Source organism: Terrapene carolina, unplaced genomic scaffold (assembly GCF_002925995.2).
Source record: "Terrapene carolina triunguis isolate 2854851 unplaced genomic scaffold, T_m_triunguis-2.0 Scaffold97, whole genome shotgun sequence".
NCBI lineage: Eukaryota > Metazoa > Chordata > Testudines > Emydidae > Terrapene > Terrapene triunguis.
In genome coordinates this window covers 12,978,667-13,006,071 of record NW_020664448.1, presented here as the reverse complement: position 1 = coordinate 13,006,071, position 27,405 = coordinate 12,978,667, and the positions used below count along the sequence as shown (strand labels likewise).

The window sequence follows — 27,405 nt, the reverse complement described above, 5'->3', positions numbered from 1 at the left end:
GGTGGTGAGAGCCCAGGGCTGGGGTTGGGGGTAGCCAAAAATGTTTTTGCTTGGGGCGGCAAAAAACCAAGAGCCGGCCCTGGTGGCAGGGGTTGGCAGGGCTAGAGACAGAGGAGTGTGGGACTGGCTGGCTTCAGGCAGGGGAGTGTGGCAGGGGTTGGCTGGAGACAGGGCAGGGGGTGCAGGGCTGGTGCGGGCAGGGGTGTGTGAGAGGCTGGCTGGCTTCGGGCAGGGCCGCAGGGGGGTGCGGCAGGGGTTGGCAGGATATAGGGCAGAGGGTGCGGCAGGGGTTGGCTGTGGGCAGGGGGTGTGGCAGGGGCTGGCTGTGGGCAGGGCAGGGGGGGTGGGACTGGTGCGGGCAGGGCAGGGGGTGCAGGGCTGGAGGCAGGGCGGGGGGTGCAGCAGGGGCTGGCTGCGGGCAGGGGGTGCAGGGCTGGCTGGAGACAGGGGCTGGCTGTGGGCAGGGCAGGGGGTGTGGGGCTGGTGCAGGCAGGGGATGCAGCAGAGGCAGCTGGAGCCCCAGCCCATTAAATAGCCCCCAAGTCTCCCACTATCCCAGGGCTCTGGGGGCTATTTAAAGGGCCCGGGGCTCCCCTCCTTCTACTGCCCCGGCCCTTTAAATAGCCGCGGGAGCCCTGGGGAAGCAGTGGGGCTCCGGCGGCTATTTAAAGGGCCGGGGCGGTAGAGGCAGCGGGAGCCCCGGACTTTTTAAATAGCCCTCAGAGCCCCGCAGCCCTACCCCAGGGCTCCAGCAGTGGGGCTCTGGTGGCAATTTAAAGGGCCTGGGCCCTTTAAATTGCCCCCTGGGGAAGTCGGGCCACCCCGGTACGGCGCACCGGCTCTTGCCGGTACGCCGTACCGGGGCTTGGGCGCGGGGCCCGATTCAGGGGAATTGGTTGAATTGGCCTAAAGCCGGCCCTGCAGGAGGTGAAATTAGATGATCACAGTGGTCCCTTCTGGCCTTGGAATCTATGAAATGGTCCTTTTGGAGAAGAAGGCAAAGGAGTGATTGAGGCTGGTATTGTAGGCAGAGTGGAGGGGGAGATGGGATGAGATACATGAGTGAAAGTGGAAATGGGAGAGGTGGGAAAAGTCCTAAAGGTGATTACAATAAGCTTGGATTGGATGCAGTGGAGAACAGGGAGCTATTGGAAGGGTTCGGGGAGGGGGGTGACGTGTTCAGAATGATGGGCCAGGAGAGATTATTTTAGCTGCAGTGTTTGAAAAGAACCTGAGTGCAGAGGTGGGGGAGGTGGGTGCCAGGCAGGCTGTAGAGGAGGAGGCTGCAGTAGTCTAGCTGGAAGATGGTGATGCCTGGAAGACAGAGAGAGCAGCGGGAGCCTGGAAATGTGATAGAGGCAGAAGCAGCATTGGAAAGCATCTTAAGGCTGGCCACATCTCCAGTATTTGTTAAGGATCCTTTATATTGTTTGCTGCCCAGTTCTTGCAGAGCAGGCATAGTCCCTGGTCTTGCAAAAAGCTTCACCCCTGAAGTCAAGGGGACTCCATGCAGGTGTAAGGAGACACACTGGGAAATGCTGCTTTAGAATGGGTCCGTGTGCCTCCAGGCCAATATGTCTGGTGAACTCTTTTCAATTCTTTCAGTCGGCGCGCTAATATTCAAATGGAAATGAATCTGATGCACCAGGTTTACTTGTATCACCCTGTCTCTGCTCCATGTGTCCTTCAGGGCATCCAAACAGAGTCCGCTCTGGGAGATGAGTTAATATAATTATAATCTGTGTATTATATTTGGCGCCAGGTGACATTATTATCTGTGTAGCCAGGGGAAGCTGGCTGGACTTAGAAGTGCCTTATGCTGTGAGAGCTACTAGGGCTAAAGAAGTCTGCTGCATTTCTAAGCTCTGTGAGCTATTAGACTTGCTAAGGCTGTAGATGCCTGTGGACCATACAAGCTCTGCAACTTGTGAGAAATGCTGGTATTTTGAGTGTGAAAATCAGAGAGGAAGGGTGGACGTGTAGCTTAGGCCCTGACTGGTACACAGCAGAGCTGGATTTAGTCCATACCTCTGCCAAGGGCTCCCTAAGGGATGTCTACACAGGTAGCGGCACCAAGCCCCCCAGCCCAGGTTGACAGCCTGGGGCTTGTGGGGTTCGTGCTACCATTTTAAAAATAGCTGTATAGATGGCACTTTGAAGTTGTGGTGTGGGCTGGAGCTTGAGCTCTGAAGCCCCCTCCGCCCCCCAGCTTCACATCCCGAGTTCCAGTCTGAGCCACAATGTCTACACAGCTATTTTTAGGGCAGCACCGTGAGCCCCGCTAGCCCAAGTCTGTTGAACCAGGCTGGGAGGCTGGCTGCCGCAGACTGTGTAGGCACACACTGTGTGACCGTGGGCAAGTCACTTAATCTCCCTGTGGCCAAATCCCATCTGTAAACTGGGACTAAGAATGCTTCCTATCTCCCACCCTTTGTCTATTTAGACTGTGAGGGTAAGATTCACAAAATTACTTAGATACCTAAACCCAAGATGTAGGCACCTAAGTCCCAGTTTGTGCTCCACTTCAATCCACGAAACTCCTGCTGAACACCGTAGGCACCTAAATTCACTCGGTGGCTACGTTTTTTGCTGTAAAAGTTCCCTCAGCATCTGTGTTTCTGCCTCTGGGCACACGTACTGCTGCCTCCCTCTAGATGTCCGGGTGCCTATCTCCTGCCTAAGCCCCAGAGCAATTCACAAACCAGAGAAGGTATGCAGATGAACACCTATGTTGTGTGCCAGGCCCAGTTCAATCGCTGAGCTCAGAGGCAAGTCCATACAAAACAGCTGGGGTGAAGAAGGGAAGGAGAACTTCCTTTATAACTTTGAATTTAGTGGTAAGGGTATTCGCCTGGGATGTGAGAAACCTGTGATTCAAGCTCCCCTCTGCCTGATGAGGAGAAGGGATTTGAACAGGGCTCTAGCACTTCTCAGACGAGTGCTCTAACTGCTGGGCTATGGAACATGCTGATGTGAGAATCTCTCCTACTGAAGTTGTTCCACTTTAATTAAAGAACTGAATAATTCAATATTAATTGGGCCAGAGAAAGATTTAGAATGACTCTGTAGCTTAGTGTTTAGGGCAGTCACCTCCTTCTCCTCCATTGGGACTACTTGCAAAGTAAAGCAATGTCTACATTTATGGCGGCATGTCAGAGTACAGACATTGCATGCTCAGCTAGCATGCTGAGGCGAGTAGAGTAGTGTAGAGTGCCCGACCTGCCTGAACCCCCAGGGTATATACTCTACATGGCTCTCTACATGCCCAAGCAGTGCCTCCCGTGACTACCCTGCTATTTTTAACAGTGTAGTGTCTTACTGCCTCATTGGAGCCTTTCACGTGACATGGAGAATCACAGAACCATAAGGTAAAACGCGAGGGTTATCTAGTCTAATCCCCATATTTTGATCTACACACGGCAGTGGCACGTGTGGACACAGCCGGCCTTTCACTGCAGCCTGTAGTTATATGTGTAGTGCCTGTATTTCAGATGCCTAAGACATTAGTCAACATAAGGATGGTAGAACTAGGCTGTGTAAGGAGTCATGTTATTTTGAAATCAAAAAAGAAAAATATTCCTTGGAGTAATATTTTTGTTTTTCTTCTGCAGACTTGGCTTTGGATTTCTGGACCTTTGTGCTTATATTGTGCAGAAAGACTCTACCGCTATATCCGCAGTTATAAACCAGTCACGATAACTTCAGTGATAAGCCATCCCTCTAATGTCCTTGAACTACGAATGAGGAAAGAAAACTTTAAAGCAAGGCCTGGTCAGGTGAGTTGACTCACAGCACATAAAACTACAGCTTCTCTTATACAAGGGTTGAGGGATGCTTTTAACTTTGGGGTATTGTTAGTAGCAGCTATGACCGAACGTTTTGAACATATCTTTTTTACCATTCGTTTTTCTCTGGGTGATTTATTTCAGTACATTATTCTACACTGTCCAAGAGTGTCAGCATTAGAAAGCCATCCATTTACGCTCACAATGGTAAGAAATCCATTTATTTTGAGTTATTGCATTTTAAGTAGTTTCCTATTTATTTAGTTTTGGTGAGTGAGTGTTCTCTCTCATTCACAGTGAAAATTCCTTGAATAAGAGCTTCTGGTTCACGTAAGAGGCTACCTGTGAATATAAAGTGATGTGATTGTTATGTCTCTCAGCACTTTATGTGTATTTAATTTTGTCTACTGTTGAGAAAATGATAATAGGAACCTATTTTCTAACTTCCATTAGTGGAAAATAATAATAATAATAATAAAAAATCCATTCTATTTTGCTCATTCAAATATAAACAAAATAGCACTGAAAATCTTTATGTGGAATTAGACACAAACTTTCATTTTGTCTGTTTGGTGAAATAAACTTAAACAAAGACATTGCGTCAGTTTCTTTTAGTTTAGTCCATAAGTAAGTTCTTTTTTCAGTCTTCTACTATGTTTGTGATTTGTTGTGAAGTTTACCAGTGATGTAGAACCAGTGAGATGGAACAGTTGGAGAGTATGGGCCTATTTCGTCTTCTTATTATGACTGATTTACCCCGTTGTAAGTGTGAAAAGACCAGAATCAGACCCATTTCATTTAAATATTAAATATCTTTTGATTGTTCTCCCTGTATTGAAGTTGACAGAAATAAAAACTAATAGGATTCATTAGTAATATTTGCACAGTGCCTGCAAGATGCAAAGCACTATATAAATGCTAGTTCTTATTAAATTAGCCCACACTGTGGAACAATCTTTTATGGCCAGTGTGATGTCAGGTTCCAGAATAACAACGGCAGCTAGCATGGAATCGACCATTATAATTAAGGACACTTGACCAGATCCTGCAGATTTTACTCTGGCAAATCTTTGAATTGACTCCTATGGGAATTTTGCCAGAGGAAAGACTGCAGAAGTGGGCTCAGTGGCATAAACTGACATAAGTTCATTGACATCAAGTTGATTGGACTAGTTGAGGATGTGGCCTGCTATTTGGAAAAGTCTATTACAGTGATGGCATCCATTGCAAGAAGCAAATCTCAAGATTGGGTGAGACAGATATAGTTTCTCAGGGCACGTCTTCACTACCCGCCGATCCGGTGGGTAGCAATCGGTCTATCGGGGATCGACTTACCGCGTCTAGTGAAGACGCGATAAAATCGATCCCTGATGGCTCTACCGTCGACTCCAGAAATCCACCGCGGCAAGAGGCGGTAGCGGAGTCGACGGCGGCGCGGCAGTGGTCGACTTGCCGCCGTCCTCACAGCCAGGTAAGTCGACCTAAAATACGCCACTTCAGCTACGCTATTCACGTAGCTGAAGTTGCGTATCTTAGGTCGACCCCCCGCTGTAGTGTAGACCTAGCCTCAGTCAATGTAAATAATTCATTTATATTTGAATACGGTGTTATGTATTTTCAGCTGAGTACAAATATCTAGTTGATAGATTAGTTTAGATCTGTAGCAGAAGAGATGGTAAAGTAACTTTCTCTTATGTACAATGCATTCTATACTAAAGTAGGGTGATATTAACAGCCTATAGGCTAGGGCCATCAATGTCTATTAGCCAAGATGGTCAGGGATGCAATCCCATGTGCTGGGAGTCCCTAAGCCTGTAACTGTCAGATGTTGGGACTGGATGAGAGGGGATGGATCACTCGATAATTGCCCTGTTCTGTTCATTCGCTTGGAATCATGTGGCACTGGCCCCTGTCAGAAGACTGGACACTGGGCTAGATGGTCCATTGGTCTGACCCAGTGTAGCCGTTCTTATGTACCATAGTATATACTGCTTTAAATATTCCTTCATATTAAATTGCTATTTTGACATTAGCTCTGATTTTTATTGCCCCAAATGTATTTCAGTAACACTTTAATTACACTAGAGTAGATGCTATTACTGGATGGTTTATTGCATAGCAAGGACTTGAAACATCTAGACTTATAATAGTCTTCTCTGTCCAGCTTAGGCAGGGGACAGTAGTTTCCAGATGTCTTTCTAGGTCATTCTGCCTTGGGCTGCTTCTTTGCTTAGAAAGCTTTTTTTCACTGCAGTATAATGCTAGACATGGGACGAGGCTTAAGGGTATGTAGGCAATATCTTGACTCGGTATTTTTTCCCCTGCTCCTGTCTGACCTACTTATAGGTACCAAGCATTAATGATTTCAGTGTGAGTTTTGCCAACTTTTCTTATTCTTTTACATAATAATAATCTCTTCTTGTTGTTATTTTATAGTGTGCATGGTGCTTAATAGACAAGTAAAAGTGGTAGACCTGGGAGCTTACAATGTCAGTATTGGACATAATGCAGCAAGCAATGCCATTAGACAAAGGCTGGAGGGAAGGGGAGTATAGGCACAGAAGGAGGGCTATGCATCTTTATTGGTCCCTCTTTAAAAAACAAACAAAAAAGATTTAATATGTTGCTGCTTGGATTAGTGCCTGGTATTAAGTAAGGCTGGGGTGGAAGCCCAATACCTGCTCCCATTGAAGCCTCTAGCAGAACTCCAACCTGTCTCTGTGTATACTAAATCTCAGCCAAGCGAGGTAAATAAGACGGCATTTTGTAAAGAGGTGGAGTAATTTGTGCAATTTAATAGTCCTCTCCCTCCCCGTCCCCCCCAGTGGAAGGGGTAAGGCGTGAAACTCGTACATGGATTTGGAGAGGCAAAATCCATGTCACTACCTAGGGCTCAGAGCTGCTCTCCTGCCTACCTCTACTGTGGCTGCTATTTTACCCTCTAAGCTGGATCGGCAGTCAAAGGTTTCAGTGCCACTTGTGCACCCTGTTGAAATCACTGGATCCATGCAGTCATTGATCCTGTGGCTCTTCCTCCAGCCTGCTTCAATGACTGAAACGTTTTGCTACTTGAAAACACATTTTTCTTTGCTAATATGAAAATTCCATTTATTTTTATCCGTTCTTTCATTTTGTCTTGCTCAAAATTTCAAGTTTCCAGAGGAGTGGGAAAGAGGCTGCACAGCTTCTGCAGTCCCCTAAAGGAATCCTGCTGGTCAGCTCAGCAAATTCTTTTGGGGGCTCCCAGGTAGCTCACCATAGAATAGACGTTGCACCATCCTTGAATAGGGTACATCACCCTCCCAATTGCCTCTCAGCTACCTTTGTACAACTTTTGTCAATATGCTCTCTATTAAGCAGATTTAAGAATATTTATTTCCCTAGGTCTCTTTCAGAGCATCGAACAGTCACTCCCAAAGTGCTGTTTGGTGTGGCATTCAAAAACTCTTCTACTTGGACCCTTGTGTGCCCAATTTCCTTACTTTAGATGAGTATTTCCTATCACTTTTCAAAACAAAACCCTGGTGGAGTAAAACAAAATAAACATGGATTCTTTCCTTTATTGCAGCCTGTGTGCCAAGGCTTCTGAACTCCCACAGGGCCTTGTCCAGAGCTCATTGAGATCAATGGGAATCTTTCCACTTACTGCAAGGGGCTTTGGATCAGGGCGACAGGCTTATTATGCACTTTAATAGGGGGGTTACCTAACAAGGTAACAAAAATGTTCAAGGCATTTTACTTTTTTTTGTTGGCAAGGATATTTAAAAAAAAATTGTATATCACTTACTTTTAATTAGGATATGAGATGTTTCTCTCTCTGTGTTACACAGATTAATCTCGTGTGTCCTATATTTCTGTGTAAATATATATTTTTGGCCAAGATTTTCAAAAGGGGCTAGTGATTTCTGGATGCCTCCATTTTAGGGTGCCCAATTTAAAATTCCTTAAAGGGACCTGATTTTCAGAGGGCTGATGCTCAGAATACTATGAAAATCAGTCCCATTTACGGTGTCGCAAGTTGGGAATCTCAGAATTGAGGCACCCCAAATCAGTAGTCACATCTGGAAATCGTGCCTTTAGTCCCCAGGACATCTCTCTACATGTGTTAATTGCTCAGCGGTTTCTCTGTGATTGGGAGGGTGGAATTTATGCATTCTGTCATGCAGTTTAATGCTTAACGCCTGGAGCCATCTCTTAAGGCTCTTTAGTAATAGCAAACATCAACAGTTATGTTTGTTTCCAACACAATAGTGCTGGTCCTGTAAAAGTTCAGTTTAGATTTCCAAAGCATTGCTTTCACTCTTTTTGGTACCATCGGATCAAAATTCTCCTCCCCTTTCTTTCCCCCTTCCAAAAAAAAAAAAAAAAAACACATTTATGGGGCTGATCCTCTCATTTACACCAGTTTTAAAATGATTCAACTCCACTGTTGTCAGCAAAGTTGCTTTTGATTTTAACTACGCGAGTGAGAGGAGAATCAGGGCCAATAGTTTATATGGAGAGTTTTGTAGAAATCTTTGTCTTTTGTTTCTTTCAGTCTCAGTTCTAGATCTTCCACTCAGGGGTATTGAATTTCCTCATTTTATAGATGCTTAACCACAAAGATGATTATTTGCTAACAGCATGAAACCACAATACTAGTAATTTATGGTTGCACATGTTTCCTTTTTACCAGTGAATGACTTCAGAAGAGGGATTCCTATTTAAAATATTCATTGCAATATTAGAAGAGAAGTAGCTTTTTATGTAATACATTGGCATCACTTCTTGTGTTGGCACGTGGTGCTTGGCTCTATGCCTTGAGGCATACAGCCTTACATTTTGCAAATGTAAAGAGCTGTAGAAGATACAGGGTCCTTTCATGTGGTCTCAGTTAAACCCACTAAAGAATCAAAGCAAGCCACAGTCTTTTACAAGCTACAGTATGTAGCTTGGCTAATAAATAAACTTGCATCTACCCTAAATATCATTAAGTATATTGTATGGGGTAGCTGTGCTAATTTAATTATGTTGACTTTCTTGTGGAGGTGCGATGTAGCTTATTTTTACAGGACTAAAAATATGTGCATCATTTGGGTATGTCTTCACATGGAGTGTTGACTGTGTTAAGCTTTATCCTGCACCAGGATCAGTCGCTGAAAACCAAATTTCAGTTGTGGATCTGAGCTAAAGGTTGGAGTGGTTCAGATCTGAGGTTTTGATTCAGGCTATTATAGAGGTGTGAGCCAGTCACAAGGTTTGGATCAGGGCAGAACTTTCCAAAAATTTAGGGCTCCTTGGATCCCCTCTACCTTTTAGTGGTGCTCCCATCTCTAATTAGAATTCAACACTGTATTTCACAAAGAGGGGCTATTCCTTTCAGTTGTTTTGGTGTGACTTTAGTCCTGTATTGATGACCTTGCAGACTGACGTCCTCTGTTCCAGCACATACAGAAATAGAGAAAGCTCTTCAAAAATATCATGCCAATGTGCCTCATTCATAGCCTGGAAGCACCACCTCTGATGGAAGAGATTCCATGGCGCATTCAGTCCTTGGTTTTGCTACTGAGATGGCCAAGGAGGCTGTCATATAATTGCCTATTGTGGTGGTTTTAGAGACTTGTCCATTGCGCCTGTTATGATGATCTGAATCAATTTCCGATATGTCCATCACCATGGCATCTAGGCATTATGGCAAAGCTGAATTATCACGTAAAGTGGCTTCATTATCTTCCGTTTTATGCCAGTAAAGTGTAGCTGATACTGAAACTGGCGATTCCATTCTAAATTCAAAAAGATTGGGAGCCAAAGGGCTGTCCTCTTTAGTGTCCAACAGGGGTTTCTTAAATTTTATACTAGAGAGATTTCAGTAGTTCAGCACTTCAGAATACCAGTATATCGACACGTATTATTGTAGCCCCTAGAAGTCCCAACTGAGATTGGGACCCAACTATGCCATATGCTGTACATATGCATAGGAAGGGACAATCCCTGCCCCCAAAAGCCTGTAATCTACAGACAGACCAAGGGAAGGACTTTACAGATGGGGAACTGAGCTGTAAAGACATTGAGTGACTTGCTCGAGGTCACAAAGGGAATCTGTGGCAGAGTTGGGAACTGAACCCTGGCCTCTGGAGTCCCTGTCTAGCGTTTAAATGGCAAGACCATAATTCTTTTCTTCATGAAGGTTATTCAAGCTGCTCATCCAGTATGCTCATTCTGCTCCTCTCTAGCATGCAGAACATCATTTAGTTGGAACAGGGGGAGCAGTAACTTGATTCCTTTAGCAAGAAGGGGTACATTCCATAAGCCCTCACTTCTCTTCTTTAACTTGCTCACATCACACTGTGTCCCTCTGTTTCACTTTGGGTCATAATGGAAGGCGAGTGAAAGGGGGAAAAGGGAAGCTTTTTATTCTTGGTTGTTTTTTTTTAAGGTACTGAAAACTATGCAAGCACAGACCCCTCTGAGCTAGAGCTGATGCTGCTCCCTGGCTTTACACATCTCCTGGTAATGTTGAGGTAGTTCTGTTGCCCTGCTTTACAGTCCGAACCAGTACCTGGTGTCTGCTGGAGACTGTCCCTTTGGCATTGCATTTCAGATGGAGGCTCCATTCAGTTTGGGGCCAGGTCAGTTCACACGTATGGGCTTTGGGACTTCATCTGACAGTGAGAAGGCAGGACCACTGTTGGTATTGCAGAATTTTAGTCACCACCTGTTCCTCCCCAGCATCACAGTTTCATTCTGCCATTCTCAGAGAGAACAGAAGGAGCTGTTTCCTCTCAGTCCTTTCTAGAGCGTGCTGACCTCCCATGAACAAGTTCCAATCTTAACATGGCTGAAATATCAGAGGAGACACAGAAGAAATCTACTTTCTTTGAGGCACTGAAATCCAGTGGCACTGAGGTACTGTGACATCGTATCTCTCTTGACTGTAGAGCTCTGTACTGCCATTTGCAGCAGTCCTGGAGACCACAATAAATCTTAGCCCACTATTTTCAAATTCCTCAGTGAGAGAGGAACAACTGTCTGAGGCCCGAGTACCTCTAGTGCACGTAGGTCAATTATCATCTGTCTGTGACTTCACGCATGGAGATTTCATCCTTTCTCCATCATTTCCTCGTAACCCAATTGTGACAGGTTCCCCCCAGGGTGCCACCTGGAACGGGTTCCAGTGTTCCCTCTGACCCACCAGCCTGGGCTCCCTCTGTCACTTTGCTGCTGTGACAAGCTGCAGACCACGCCCAGTCCTACACTCGCACCAGCATTCGCACAGTCAGGGACACACCCAGCTGCAGTTACATGCAGGCTCTCTGACCAGCCACTGCATGTGAACCAACAATAGAGAGGCTACAGCCAAGATACTCCAGCTTCCCAGCTTAGGACCCCAGAGCTGTACCGCCCTGCCCTGGTCGAAACTCCGACCAATATGAATTTATTACCCGGTTCGCCCCTCCCTCAGTGTGGAGAGGAATATGCAACAAACTTGTGTTACCCAAGCTGAGATTTCCCCCCAAACAGTTCACTCAAAGGTACACTGATTTAGATAAAGCAAAAAAGAAGTTTATTAACTACAAAAAGATAGATTTTAAATGATTATAAAGTGATAGCAAAAAGATCAAAGCAGATTACCCAGTAAATAAACAAAACCTCAAACTAAGCCTAAAATACTAGAAAGATTGGATAGGAATTAGGAATTTCTCACCCTGACTGATGATACAAACAGGTTTGGAGATTCTTAAGGCACAAGCTGCACTTGCTTTGCAGCTTGGGCTCCCCACCCTGGTTCCAAGTCCTTTTCTTTCAGAGCTTCTCTCATGTGTTGAGTTGTGGGGGAGTGAAGAAAAGAGATGATGTCACTCCCTGCCTTATATAGGTTTTCCATATGGTGGGAACCCTTTGTTTCAAATTTGGTTCCCAGACCAGTTTGTGAAAAAATACAGGTACCCCAAATGGAGGTCAGAGTCATGTGGTCTGGTCACATGCCCTTGCAGAGGCATGGCAGTCATTATTTACAAGCTGGCCGAAACATTTACAGGAAGGCTAAGCTATTGCACAGCCCATTGTCTTTGTTGATGAGCCATTAGCACTGGCTGGCTTCTTCCTTGTTGTACCTGAGAGGCTGGTGGTGGGTGTTTTCCAGAGTAAGCCCATTTGAAATACAGATCCATAGTCAATATTTATAACTTCAGATACAAAAATGATACATTCATACAAATAGGATATTCATAGTCAGCAAATCATAACTTTCCTAATGACACCTCACATGACTCATCTTGTACAAAATGCATCATAATTATGCTATAATCATATGATAATAATATTACTATGATGAATATTGGGTATAGTGTCACACTGATTTTCTGTTGTTGGCATTAGTTGACGCATGTGCCACCCACCATAAATCTTCCAACACTCATTTGTAGCTAACATTAAAAATCCACACACTGTTAAGATCTGAAGGCTCACTGTTAAGGCTTCTTTAGTCCAACTTACCCAGGTCAGAGTGACTCTAGCCTCTTCTCTTTCTGTGAATAACATGGTGATGCTAGCCTGTATACTTTTTGTGAGTAGCATTTTTGTGTGGAGTGCCTTTGGACTTAGTATAAATCAGCTCCAAAGTGCTGGCCAGGGTCTCATTAGTGATTGCAAATGGTTTACAGCCTCCACTACTGAGCCTGGTTATGACTGGGCCTGACTTTTCAGATGAATATGTCTTATGGTGGAGTGTCCTTCAATGAGTCTGTTTGCACGTATACTAAATGCATAGATTCCATGGCCAGGTCTTGACTCAAGCGATTGAGCTGTCTTTGTGTATGTCTACACTGCAGTAGATGTATCTGAGATGGCTTTGATCTAGCTAACTTGAATAACAGGTGGGGATGAGGGGTTGGTGGTGAAGGAGGGTGCTCCGGGCTGGGACCGAGGGTTTGGGACCCAGCCCCACCCCAGAGCCCGCACCCCCAAAGGAGCCCTCCCCCCTGCACCCTAACCCCTTGCCCCAACCCAGAGCTCCCTCCTGCACCCTGAACTCCTCATTTCTAGCCATTCTGACCCCACCCCAGAGCCCACACCTTCAGCCAGAGCGCTCACCCCCTCCCGCACCCTGACCCCCAATTTCATGAGCCATACAATTTCCATACCCAGATGTGGCTCTCGGACCAAAAAGTTTGCTCACTGCTGCCATAGACAATTGTTGAAATGTAATGTTTTCATTTAGTGTTATAGTATGCTATCTATCCTTGTCTCTTGACTGAGTGTTTGATCACAAATTCCGCAAATGAAAAAAAAAAAGGTTGAAAATCACTGTATTAATGTGAAGCAAATCACTGTGGTAGTATTTGCAGTTAAAAACCTTTAGACCTTGCCTTTTTAGAATTGCAGTTTCTGACTGAGCAGAAAAATTGAGGGACCCATTTAAAGTTGAGTTCTTTATTCATGTACAATGTTGGATAAATCCAATCCATGGCTTGCTGCATGTACCAGGGTTTCCTTTGTATTATGTAGACTTGTTTCCATGGGTAATAAGGCATGTTTTTATATAGAGATATTCAAAATGTCAGCACAAAATGCAAACATGTGTAAAGGAACGAGCAGAGGTAGTTGCCAAACCTTGTTTGATTAGACATACTCAAAATATAAAATTCTATAAAGGAGTGATAGTTAATGAAGCCGAGATAGAGAATTACCTGAGATAGGTTTACTTGTGTACATGAAAAAATTTAATATCGCTTCTAGGTGTCTCCAGGCTATTGTTTATTTATGTATTTTCCACCCTCATGAGCTTCTCCTCTGCACTCTGATCTTCCCTTATTTTTTTTTTACTTCCCACTTTGACTCAGAAATATGTATAGTTCAGTTGACCTAAGGGTTTAAAAAGCTTGACAAATTTAACTTAGCCATGTGTGGGTTGAGGACTAGTGCTCTGAAGCTTTCGAGTCCGTGCCTGACACCTTGTTACAGTAATCGGAACAAATGAAAATGTGAACGTTATTTAAACAAATGTAAACAAGAACGTGGAAGCAAATGCTTCCTTTTGCTTTAGTGAGGTAGGTTTTTATTTTACAAAGCCGTGGATTGCATTATTGTATTATTGGAGGCCTGATCCAACATTCATTGAAGTTAATGGGAAATCTGCCATTGACTTCAGTGGAATTTTAACAGTCCCCCAGTGAAGTTTGATTCTCAGTGTCTTTCAAGCAACTAATATAGTATTATGCAAAGAACAAAACTGGGAAATGTTGGAGATGCCTCTATACTGTACGGTAAACTCAAGAAACAAATGATGTACAACAGGAAAAGCCCAAGGGCCGGATTCCGAGATACCTAAAATTTTTAAGTTGTTGGAAGTTTTCCCTTGTAAAAACTAGGTAAGGACCTCAGGAAGTGGCCTAATGCTAGCAGATTAATACAAGAAAAAACCAAATCTAAAAGTGATAGGATTTTAATGAGCTTTATTAAGTTCCTAGTCCTTTTGCATATGGTAAACTTGGCTTTATGAGATGATCTACAGAACACTCAGGGAGATGCAGATATTGTGAAGTATATTGCTGGCAAACTAATGCAAGTCCCAAGGGCTTGTCTGCTTTTCATACAAATAGAAAATCTAACAGCTGTGTGGAAAATAATTTAAGTGCAATAAAAATAGTGTAGATTAACCTTTCTCTTGCTCATTGTGTGCTGCCTTACATCCATTTGCTTTTAGATTTTTGTTTTACGCATCCAGTTTATCTAAACAAAAAAACTTTACACACGTAGACTTATACTTTATATACTTACAAATATCCACCTATAACAGCTACAAGAACTGAGATCTTTTAGGGTTTGCTACATAGTCATTGGTACTGTACATAGTCCTGTACAACCAAATTATAATGTCTGCAGCCACTTCTCAGTTAAATTAAGTCACTCATAAGGCCAAGTTCCCAATATGGAGAGAGTTTAAACAAAGCCAAATTTGCAAAGTAGCCCACAATAGAAATAAATGGAGTCACCTTGAAGACTCTTCCCATACAGCTCATTTTTTCAGACATAAACGTCTTAAAAAAAACCCAACAACCTTACAAGCACCTTTTTCTGACATCTGTCTTTTAAACTGTGTGATTCATTAGTTAAAACTGGGGTAGCCTGATTTAACATGGTTCACTTTCCATGAGTCAAACCTAAGACTAGCTGTTCTGTACTGGCTGTATTCTTTATATAGCATGCCTGTATTTGTCATCATTCTTCCTCATTGTTTTATAATCTCAGGATACATTGTTTTGGGAATATTTTGATCAGTTTTCTGTGAAAACCAGACAAACTATGGCTCACTGAACTTTTGAAGCCCAAATTCTTTTTGCAGCTGATTGGCAATGTTGAAAATCCACCCGCACCTCCCCCACGAGGGAAAGAAAATCTAGCTCAGTTGGGTTTAGTTCTGTCATTTTCTCATACACATTAACTCTTAAGTGCCTTTCTGCCTGAGTTGCATAACTGATCTGACCGTTTCCAGGTCACAAATTTGGACAATCCAGCAAAGGTTTGCAACAGAGCAGTTTTATCCTTGGAGGCAATTACCATGACAATGAACCAGCTACAGGAGTGCATGGTGTTTACAGTGCCTGCCAGGATGTCTCCAAATTCCAGTTCAGAATCATATTGCGACTCTTTCCCAAAGTGAAATAACCTCTTAGAAGGAATTTCTCTCTGCTTGTTCATTTGTGTTAATCCAGCTCTGCCGTGACCTTTCTTTTAGCTGTCGAAATGGGGACAGGGCTCCTTTTCATTCCTCTGCCAGCCAAAGCACACATCGTAGCTGTCGTTGCCAATAAACGACTAGTCCTGGGCAGTAGATTCCGAGCAGTTCCATTTCATGAGGGGGGCAGAATGCAGGGGGGCCTCTCCATTAGTGCCAGCTCAGCAAGGGATTCTTGCACAGCCATCAAGGGTGGGTGGTTTGGAGAGGTCTGAGATCCAGATTGTCTGGCTCCTCACTTTTGCTGGAAGTACTAGGGTTATGGAAACCACTCTGTGCCTTAGGCTGATGTTGATTCTATGTAGTGTGCCACAGTCGAAAGAGGATTCTTTCCCTCTTCCCACCGTTGCTATCCCCAGTGACAAGCCGAATTACTTGAGGTAATCCAGGAAAAAGATTTCTCTCAAACTGGAGGTATTGCTTGGCTTAGTGAGTAAGGTTCTGGACTGGAACTTAGGAGGCCGGTGCTCTAGTCCAGGCTCTGCTACTGTCCTGTCATGTGACCTCTGATACCTCTGAGCCTCTGTTTCCTCTGTGATGATGATGAACTTTCTACAGTGCTGCCTGGTGCATCCACCAGCCAATGACTCCTCCGCAGTAATAGTATAGCCAGAAACATATGCCAAAGGCTACCAAATCCATAGTGAACCACCACAGAGGGTAAATTTGTAGGCAAGGGCCATCTACTGAACATGCCCCTGGTTGTAGGGAGAGTTCTAGGCTGGGAATGGGTACCAGCGGTGTCCCTGAGGACCCTAAATACTGTAGGTTATATAATTTACAAGACCTATCTGTTTTCAATTCCTGTCTCTTGTGCTCTCACACATATGAGACCAGATTCTCCATTGCTCTGCACCTTGTGTAGTCACTTACATTGGTGTAAAGTGCGTGTAAACTGTTACCACTCTGATTTAGTAGCATTTTACACTTTCTTTGCACTAGAGAATCTGGTCCAGAATTTTTTGATGCTGTTAAATAAAATCAAGTATATTTCTAGTATGTATTAGTACTAGTAATAAATTAAACTTGGATTAGTTAAATTAAGAATATTATCCATATTCTTTGTGTTGCTGATTGAAATAAACGACATCTACAGATGAGTGCTAATCCATATGCTGGTTTATGAAGACAGAGTCTTCCAGGGATTGTCACAAATCCACATGATGTCCCCTGAGTGCTAGATTTTGCATTTGTATCACGGAGTTAGCTGAACATCACATAGAGGCAGACGACTCCTTATTAAACATGCGTCTGTGAAGGCTCAGAAACAGTAGGTTTTTTCCCAGCAAAGGATGCAGAATAAATTATATTCCATAAATTTGATCCAGTTATAGGAGGTTAAATCCAGTGTTACAAATGGCAGAATGCAAAACAAACAAACAAAAAGGGTGTGTGTGGGAGGGCACATTCTACATCTCACTCATCATTAAACCTCTTAGCAGGAAATCTACCAATTCAAATACAGAAGACTTTTATCTCTGAGGGCATAGGGCCATGTTCTCAGGTGATGTAAATCAGCACAGCTCCATCAAAGTCAATAGAACTGTTCCAATTGACACCTATTGAGGTTCTGTCCCATAGTCTTTGGAGGATGGCTGAATGCCTACAGATGAACATTTTGGCAAAAATTGCTGGAAGATCTTATAACATGTCAAATATTCCACTTTTTTGAGATATGCATGTTTGGTTTGAGGATGGAATAAGATGAGCATAGCTTCACGTAATCACAGACAGTTTATTTGCAACAATAAATTTGCATAATTTCTCGCATTTTAATCAGGTTGGTACATCAAATAAGGTTCATTCACAGCTCTCTTGTTCAGAAATATTCCATTTAACATTGTCCAAGGTCTTCTTTCGCTATAACAGTCGTAGAATGTAGTTAGGAAATAACTCTACCTTCTCAATTTGGTAATCTAGTGAATACGTCTTTTTAGAAAGACTAAAATACTGTTCTTAAAAAAACTTGTATGTCCTAGGAGTGGATAATCCTAACAAGTTTTGTAATAGCTAAATTATGTTCTAGGGATCTTGGAGAAAAAGTTTTATTGTCTTTGACTAGAGCTGCAAAAAGCACATCATGCATTCCTGAAGTCACTCAGACACTTGTACACCCCTACCCCAATATAACATGACCCGATATAACACGAATTCTGATATAGCGTGGTAAAGCAGTGCTCCGGGGGCGGGGCAGGGCTGCGCACTCCAGCAGATCAAAACAAGTTCGATATAACGTGGTTTCACCTATAACATGGTAAGATTTTTTGGCTCCCAAGGACAGCGTTATATCGAGGTAGAGATGTAGTTTGGCTAAAGGTCATACACATACTTTTTAGGGTCCCAATTCAGGAAAGCACATAAACTTGTGCTTAACTTTAAGAATATTCTTAAGTCCCTTTGACTTCAGTGCAACTTAATCACATGTCAATTTAAGCATATGCTTAAATATTGTCCCGAATATACTTGTTTTCCTCAATCAGGAATTAGAGGTGCTCTATTTTGGAGACCAGAGATGCCAAAGAGTTTAGGTTTAAATTTCAGATTTTTAGGCATGTGTGCATTTACTGTAATTGTGTGCAGAGACCTGTCAATGGCATGTGTTATTTAGACATGCCAAGGCTTGCATATTTTCATGCCTACAATTCTGAATGACAAGATGGCTGTGGCTGGCTCGGGTAGGCTGACTTGGGCTTGGTGCTAGAAATTGCTATGTAGATGTTTGGGCTCCAGCCCGAGGCCGAATGTCTACACAGTAATTTTTCAGGCTGGGAACCTGAGCCTTGGGTGAGCCGCGAGTTTTTTTTTTTATCCCTGTCTAGACATACTCTCAGAGGTCAGATATGGGGTGATTGTTTTATAAAAAGCCTTTTCCCATGGATGATGTGGTGTTTTTGTCGTTTATCGTTTTTGTGTCTGAGTTCATTTGAGAGCACAGTGATTGTCTGGTTTTACCCAGATAGTTGTTATTGGGGCATTTTGTGTCCTGGATGAGGTACACCACATGCTGTGATAGCCATGTGTAGGACCCATTGATCTTGAAAGATGTGTTGTTGTGGAGGGGTGTTGATTATTGTAGCAGTGGAGAGATGTCGGCAGGTTTTGCATCTGTTGTTCTGGCAGAGTCTAGTGCTGCTTTGAGTTGGTGGGTCCTGGTCTGTGCGGAGCTTGCTTCTGATGATGAACATCAGTCTCTAATGTCCACCCAAACACTCGTTTGTCTGGCAGTCTGGGAAATGCCAGGGTTCTCAAGTTTAGCTGATCTCAGAGGAACAGAACATGTGAATCTACTATTTATGTAATAAAAATATGACTAGGGCTTTAAAAACTAGGCTCTATAGATCCTTCATGATGGGTTTGTTTCCTCTATGAAGATTTAATAGCACAATAAGGTTTTCTAGAGCTCTCCAAGGGACCCTTAGGCCTGTGGTGTCAGCATATACTTCCTAAAATGTGAGAAGAAATAAATCCTGATGTTACGGGGTTATTGTTCAGAGTACTGCAAAAGGGAATTATTCACATAAGTCATGTAAAGGACAATGGGCTTGAACCTGCACCCACCTGAGTTGAGGGGAGTTTTGCCATTAACACTGGATGGGGGGAGGTTTTAACAGGAGAGGAAGGATAGTCTTTTTTTCACATTGTACATTAACAGTGACTGGGCAGGGTTGGGATGAGGGGGTTGCTTCTTGCCTCAGTTAAAAAGTGAAAATTAATCTTTCTTAAATATTCATTAATTTTTTTTTTTTAAATCAGGTTTGGCACTTCTGCATTTCTCTATAAAACCATGCTTTGTGATGGTCGGGCTGCAGGAGGGCAACTGGCACCTCCTGCGGGCGCTGGGCGTGAGATTCGGGGGCAGCCAGGCTGTGGGGTGGTACCTCCAGTGGGCGCCGGGCACAAACTTGTCTTGTAGAAAAGGTGCTGAACTGGAATTCCAGACATCTGGATTGAACAAATCATTCCATCTTCCTGGGTAGAGAAATTTATACACCGAGCAGAGATCCGGCACAAAACCCACCTGAAGACTTAAGCTCTGCATCGGGGTTGTACTGGAGACCTGCTGGCAAACAGCTGGGCAAGGGTGCTGCATGCTCCATGTGAGCTTCAGAAAAGCTGCAATAGGAGTGGGCTAGGTGAGGAGCTGCAAACTTTACCTTTGCATGGATAAAGTGGGCCTGTAGCAGGGTGCTGGTGCAGAGGCACCTAATTAGCCCCTGCTCAGCCAGCCCCAATCAGGGGATATAGGTTGGGGCTTGGGAGAAGTCTGGTGCCTGGCCTTTAGAACTGGCTGCACCTGTGGGCCTGAGGGTTCAAGGGCTATAAAGGCTGGCTGGCAGCCAGAAGGAAGGGGGGATGGCCAGGGGAAGGTCAGCCTCTGGGCTGAGGGCAGGTTCTGGGTGGAAGTGGAGATTGTAAGGCCTTCAAACTGTATATAGTATATCACTGGTGGTGGGAGAAGTCTGTAAATAAAGCCACGGGTGCTGCAGAAGGAGAAGCCTCTCTGTGCGTTATTGGGGCAGCCAGTGGGCCCCAGGAAGAAGGCCGGGCAGGGGACCTGTTACAGGGCCCATTATTCTGTGCTAGTGATTGCAGTCCATAGGCTGTCTGACCAGTATTGGCCAGGCAAACATGCCCATCAGTGGCAAGTGGGTGAGTGTCAGAAGACAGGATACTGGGCTAGACGGAACTTTGGTCTGACCCAGTATGTCCGTTCTTATGTTCTTATGACATTAGCAGCCTAAATATCTCAATCTTTGTGCCCCATCTATAAAATGGGGTAATAGCACTGCCCTACCTCTAACTGGCCCTGCGCATGGAACTGGAAGCATTTCTGAGAATGCTACCATGGCGGTCCTGGACTTCAATCTCTTACCTAGCAGCCTAAATTTGGCCTCCAGGACCTGTCTCTGATCCTTTCCTATGTCATTGGTACCTACATGTACCACAACCACCGGCTCCTCCCCAGCACTACACATAAGCCTATCTAGATGTCTCGAGAGATCCACAACCTTCGCACCAGGCAGACAAGTCACCATGCGGTTCTCCCGGTCATCACATACCCAGCTATCTATGTTTCTAATGATCGAATGGCGCACTACTAATACCTGTCTCTTCCTAATAGTTGGAGTTTCCTCCCCCGGAGAGAGATCCTCAGTGCGAGAGGATACCATAACATCATCTGGAAGGAGGGTCCCAACTATGGGATCATTTCCCTCTGCTCCAGTTTGATGTTCTCCTTCCCTGAGACTTTCATCCTCCTCAACAGCACAGAGGCTGTTGGACTGGGGGTGGGACCATTCTACTGTGTCCCAGAAAGTCTCATCTATGTACCTCTCTGTCTCCCTTAGCTCCTCCAATTCCGCCACTCTGGTCTCCAAAGCCCGTACACGGTCTCTGAGGGTCAGAAGCTCCTTGCACCGAATGCACACACATGCCACCCACCCAAAGGGCAGGTAATCATACATGCTGCATTGGGTGCAATACACTGGAAAACCCCCACTCTGTTGCTGGACTTCAGCAACTGATTTCAGAGTCACACTGTAAATGTGTGATGGAGCAGGGACTTGGACACAGGTCTCCCAAGACCTATGCCAGTACTCTAATTCCTGGATAATCCTTCCTCTCCAGAAAAGTTGTGACTTTGCCAAGTCCATACAGTCAGTCAGTGTCAGGTTTAGGGGAAGGCTTCAAGAGTTCCTGGGTTCCAACCCTCCCCTCAGATCCACACATATCTCTAAAGCTTAGAAAAATAAGATAAGGAAGAGTCCCTTATCCTTTGCTTTCTCTGTTAGCTCTTGTTTGTGTGAAAGTTAGTATATTTGGATCTATCATTAATTGCTAAAAAGGAATGTGTTAGGGTGTAGTAGTGCTGCTGTAGCTTCAAAGGAAACTGATAGCGTTGCTGTTAAGTAGGGAAAAGAATATTCTTTTCTAAAGGAATAGCTGCTTATTTCTTCTTTGTGTTTAAAATCATCATAGTCCTGCAAGTCATCCTGTTGATGAGACTCTTTCTAGCTAGCAAGGAGTTACAGATTTGAAGGGCCAGATCCTCAGTTCTGCTTCATCCCTTTTGTGCTGCTTTGGCAGTTCAAAGAGACTGTGCGGGTAGCTTAAATAGCTTGGTGTGGGGGGACTCTTCAGGTGGCATCTGTCCACTGTAAGCAGCTGTGTGGCCTCCAGAATAGGGGCATGGCTGAAGTAGAGTATTGCCTACTCTTTTGATTTTTATCGTGTGTCCAATGATATCTGGTGTTTTTCTTAAAGTCTGACCTCCTGGGGTCATCTGAATACAAGAGAATCTCAGCTTTCATTTAAAAAAAAAAAAAAAAAGTAAATGTTTATCCTCCATTGTTGTGAGGATAAGCTTGAAAATGTGAACCCTAAAGGTTGAAAAGCCAGAAGGGAACTAAAAAGAACTCCTAATGTGTGATTTGGAGGCCTGGCTCGTGATTTTTGAATGCTTGGGGTTGGCAATACTGAGCATTGCTGCACTCCTGCGATCCTCCGTTACCATAACTGTCCCTTGTGAGCCACTGTAGCTGGGCACAACTTAGAGGAGTAGCTATTCGAAATCACATCCAAGTTGGATACATCCCAGCCCTGTTCCATGATCACAATGAGAGATAAGAATGTTTGGAGCCTTAATCAGTCTGTTCTAGGCCTTCTGCATTTTACTGAAGTTGCAATTGCTTTATAATAAAAGGACAGCTCCTCATCTGGTGCAAATCACTGGAGCTACTCATTTACACCAGCTAAGGATCTGGTCTCAAAATTGTGCTTAAATCTCAGTTTATTTAATTATTTTTCAGAAATGTTCCTTAACTTATTTCATTTTTTTCAGTGTCCGACAGATACCAAAGCAACATTTGGGGTCCATCTTAAAATAGTGGGAGACTGGACAGGTATGTAGAAACAAACTTTCCTTTTTAGGCACAAATACCTTCACTTGCAATTTTATCTCCTGAAGGCTTGAATACAATGATCACACATTGATTATGAAGATTTCTCACTAGAAGTTATTCATATTTATTGGTCAAAAGTTGCCTTTATTGCTTTATCAATGCCACCGCTGACTTTTTCAGATGTGTATTTCTTTAGATAACAACACTTTTTTTAGTACTAACAGATGTTCTGATTGTCAGCTAATTATTAGTAATGTGCTTCAGTCTCTATGCTTTTTACAATAGCCTGCTGCCTCTGTGCCAAGTGTAATGGTGCCTGCAGAAATGCTGAAATGTGCACTCCCTTGATAAGGGGATTTTAATACCAGCAGTTTGGTTGACTGCCGGGTTAATTAACATCTATGGCACACTGAGATTACAGGTTGCTTTCATGTTCTCCTCTGCTCTTCCGCTGCTCTGTCAATATTCTCCAGACCGCAGGTGTCAACCTGGATTCCATGCAGAGGAGAATTCTAATTTGCTGCTCGACGTGACAGCTGTTTACTTAGGTGACAGTTGTCATTGGTGTCTGATGGCTGATTTTTTCCAGCTTTGCATTTTCTGTCTTAGGAGGAAGCCGTCTCATTTGTTTTTTGTAGAGGAATGTCTTCTATATTCACTTACTCTGGTTCATCAATGTGGGATGGGCTTGGTACCCATCACTTCTCCCCAGGACCAGAGAGCCGCTTAAAGAAAAAACAAAGTGGGGAGGTGTTAACTAACTGATCTTTCTAGAGGGGTTGGGAACTTCAGCAGGTGCGACTGGCTGCCTGATTTTAATAGACATGGTTTTGTATGTTATACTCCTTTCCCTCTGCTTAGTGTTTGTGTTATCAGTTTAGATTGTAAGCTCTCTGGGGCAGAGACTCTGTTCTGCTCTGTGTCTGGACAATGCCTAGCACTGTGGGACCCCATTCTCAGTTGGTCCTTAGGCTCTACCATAATAAACCTGGTTAATAAATAAGAATAAGAATAATAGACAGTTGTACTTTCCTTCAGGTCTGTCTCCTCAGCTTGAATTCCTGTTATTTACAGCTCTCTTCCTGTATCCCATCATTACATTTCAAATAATTTACACCCGATACCTTTGAGGGCTCACGCTGTATTGCAGAGAGGTCAATTAAACGCGTACATAAGAACATAAGCGTTAATTAAAGGGATGCGGTGGTGCAGATATATGGCGAATCAGAGACGCTCTGGTTAGTTCAGAGCAATTTCCCATGTCCCTGGCTGCTGCTCCTGCTACCTGCACCTGTGAGATGCCGTGAAGAAGTGGTAACCTGGGTTGCTTCTGGCTCTAACGACTTGAGGGAGCAGATATACCATGCTGCTATAGGCATACCTACGATAGATTTTTTTTTTTTTTGGCTAAGTCACACATGTGGGTTTTGTGCTCTTCTGAAAATTGAACGGAAAACCATGTGGCCTGAGTATTTGGGGGCAGGGAGGCAACTGCACGTGGGTAGGAGATGTGTGTAGCGCTGAAGTCAGAACAGGTTTGAAAGAGTGATTACCACATCCCTAATCAGGCGGTGACAGAAGGATAATTGAGCTGGCAACTCCTTGTGGGAGGTTTCTGTTGATGGAACATCATTTCTTGCCTAGGTTCCAGCAGATATAAATTTAGCATCCCAGTAGATGTAGGAAGTAGCTTCTGAATGAATAATTATGACTTCAGAAGTACATTTTCAGGCCAGGAGCAGATATTTAATAGATCTTCAGGCAATATAATTACTCACTCCTAAGAATTAGTGATTTAATACAATGGAACATGGGATGCATTTGAACAGCGGGGGGAAAATGTAGTTTTGAGACTCATTTAAAGGGCGTAGCCTGTGGGCCAAATCTTCAGCCAATGTGTATCAGAGTAGTTCCATTAAAGTCAGTGGAGCCAGGCCAGTTTACACCAGCTGAGGATCTGGCACGTTAATTAATATCTTTTCAGAAAGGCTGTGCATGGTCTCCCATTTTGTTGGCAGAACATGCATCCTGAAGATGACTTTTGGGTGCAGATAAGAATACTTTTCATTTGTGGTCATATGGTAATAGTACTGGAGATCCCATTGTGCTAAGCTGTGCAAAAACATATTGGGAAACAGACACTGCCCCCAGGGGTTTATGATCTAAATCAGTGGTGCCGAGCCTGATTACACAGGAGGGCCACATAAACCTAAGCACAGCCTTGTGTGGGCCAAACAGATTCAACGTATTTTAATAAGATTTAAAATCACTTGTATTGATTTATATTTTAAGTTCAGCTTGTTTCGTGTGTATTTAGATAAGTTGTGTAAACTAAAATGATGTAAACATGACAACAAAATGCTAATGAATTGGTGTTAGTATATTGTGTTGAAATAGGGTGCGGGTCTTACGAAATGCTCTGGTGGGCCATGTGCAGCCCCCGGGCCATAGGTTGGGAACCCCTGGTCTAAATAGATAGGCCAGACAAAGGGTGGGAGGCAAGGCATAATTATTCCTTGTTTACTGATGGGGATCAGAGGCATAGAGAAACTAAATTACTTGCTCAAGGTGATACAGGGAGCCTGTGGCAGCACCAGAATTAGACCCTGAGTCCCAGTCTAGTGCCTCAACTACAAGACCAATCTTTTCTCCTGTATTTGAATCCATAGCTACCTGATTTGTATACATTTAGGGCAGTGGGGCTTGGTGGAGTGTGTAATTCTGTCCCTGGGAAAGAACAGCCACCTTGTTGGCCTTGTAGAACTGCTCAAGCATCCGTGGCTGCAGGGCTAGACTCTGCAACTCCTGGATGCCACACTCATTGTTCCAGGGCCACAGTTTGGTGTTTAACTGGCAGAGAAAGAAGAGATGTAATCCTGGAAGACATCTGTCTGAAAGGGCTAGATTGGTGCCAAAAGAAATTCCTTGTGTAAGATTTCTTAAAGGAAATCACAATCCATGCAAGACTGTTTCCTTTTAAATGACTTGATGGGGGCTTCTAATAAATCAGTCTGCTTATGCTTAATGAAATACAATGTACTGGGTATCACCCCAAAACTTTATCAGGTAAGGTCACAAACACAGGTGGGGCTTTGGCACAGGCTTGCCAATAAAGAATGCCCAAGTTCTAATTTATCCTCTGGCAACGACTCTTTTTGTGACCGGGGCAAGCAATATAACTTCCTCCCCTTAATTACCCTGTTTGTAAGCTGCTTTCCTGGCTCCCATAGATGTTGTGAGGATTAATGAGTTGATGTCTATAAAGCATTTGGCAGATGGGAAGTGCCATCTAAGGGCTAGTCTACACTTACCCGGTAGTTCGACGGCTGCGGATCAAAGTTCCGAGTTCGATTTATCGCGTCTGGTCTGGACGCGATAAATCGAACCAGGAAGTGATCCCCGTCGACTGCGGTACTCCAGCTCAGCGAGAGGAGTACCGCGAAGTCGACGGGGAGCCTGCCTGCCGCGTGTGGACCGCGTCTGAACCGCGGTAAGGTCGAAGTAAGGTCTGTCGAATTCAGCTACGTTATTCACGTAGCTGAATTTGCGTACCTTACTTCGATTTGGGGGGTAAGTGTGGACCAGCCCTAAGTGGTACATTAGCCCTGGTCTGCTCTTAAAACTTTTACCAGCAGAGCTGTGATGGTTAGGGGTGAGATTTTTTTTGTTTGTTGCTGATATAGCTATGGTGGTAAAAGCCCTAGTGTACACATAGTTTTACCAGTATAAAAGTGCTGTGCCAATATAGTTTATTTTGCATCCCAAACTGGAGTAAAGCACTGTTGGACCATGTAGCGGGGTGGTTACCCGCTCCAGCCCTGACAGGGTAGAAGCCAGCCCTGGGAGAGGGCTCAGGGCTAGGAGAAAAAGCCCAAGCTGATTGGGGAAGGAGCGACACCTGGGCCACACCCCAATCAGCGTAGCTGGGCCTTATAAGAAGGCCAGGGCAGCCAGAAGCTGAGCAGAGTCTCTCCTCTAGTTGTGGAGGGAGACTGGCCTGGCCGCAGGGGAATAAGAGGGTACCTGGGAGTGAAGCAGGGCTGGGGAAGAGCCAGAGGAGCCGGGGAGCTCCAGGCTGGCAACTCCCCAGGCTGCAGGGCCTGGTCCCAGGCCCCTAGAGGTACTGGGTGGTAGAAGAAGGCAGCAGGTCAAACCCCCTTGCCTGTGTTTAGTGGCTTTTATACTGCAGTCTGCCCCAGTGAGCGGGGGCTTGGTGAGGACTGGCAGTACCCCAGACTGAGGCGAGGTGGGGGTAGTGGGTGGGGGTTCCCTGGGGAGGGGAGACCCACAAAAACTGTTCGGGTATTGCCAGGGGCCAGCACCCCAGAGAAAACGGGCACCGGAGTCTGGGAGGGACACGGGGGCCAAGCTGTGGCGGATCACCGGCCTGCAGAGGGCACTCCGGGCTGGAAATTGAGCTAATTCCCTGAGAGACCAGCAGGAGGCGCTGCAGGGGTGAGTCCCGCACGCTTACAGACCAGTATCTACCAGGAGAGGAGGGGATGTTGCCCTAGGCAATTTGCCATCTGTAAAATGGGGATAATAGCACTTCCTACCTCACAGGCATGTTGGGAGGACAAGTGCATTGAAGATTGGGAGGCGCTCGGATACAATGGTGATGGGGGGCTATAAAAGTACCTAAGATAGCTTTGCCACTTTAATTATGCCAGCATAGTTAAAGTGCAAAACTTTTCAGTGTAGACAAAGCCTTATAGTCTCTCCGAATCAGTAGATAAACAGCTGATTAACACCTGTTTGTTCTGCTTCTCTACTTTCTGGCTGGTGACCCTGTTCTCCTCCAGACCCGGGAAGTTTGTTAGCTGAACGTTTACAAAAGTCCTTTAAAATTTTTTTTTGGTTTAATATTTGTTGTCAGCTTTGTCGCCTATTATGCTCCTTTCTCTTGCTGCTCCTTCAAGTACCATTGCTAGTTGTGCTTTAAAGCTGACATTTCAACTAACACCCCCTGAAGGGAATTGAGAGACCATAGGCCATGATGATC

At 44.4% G+C, this 27,405-nt stretch overlaps 1 protein-coding gene across 1 annotated transcript in view; it reads left to right on the top strand.

Annotated features, from left to right (window-relative positions):
- Nucleotides 1-27,405, top strand: part of NOX4 (NADPH oxidase 4) — a 148,219-nt gene that overhangs the window by 39,617 nt on the left and 81,197 nt on the right. The window contains exons 9-11 of the mRNA XM_024215249.2: nt 3,612-3,776; nt 3,930-3,992; nt 22,343-22,403. Of these exons, the coding sequence (XP_024071017.2) occupies nt 3,612-3,776; nt 3,930-3,992; nt 22,343-22,403 (289 nt within the window). The remainder of the gene's footprint in view (nt 1-3,611; nt 3,777-3,929; nt 3,993-22,342; nt 22,404-27,405) is intronic.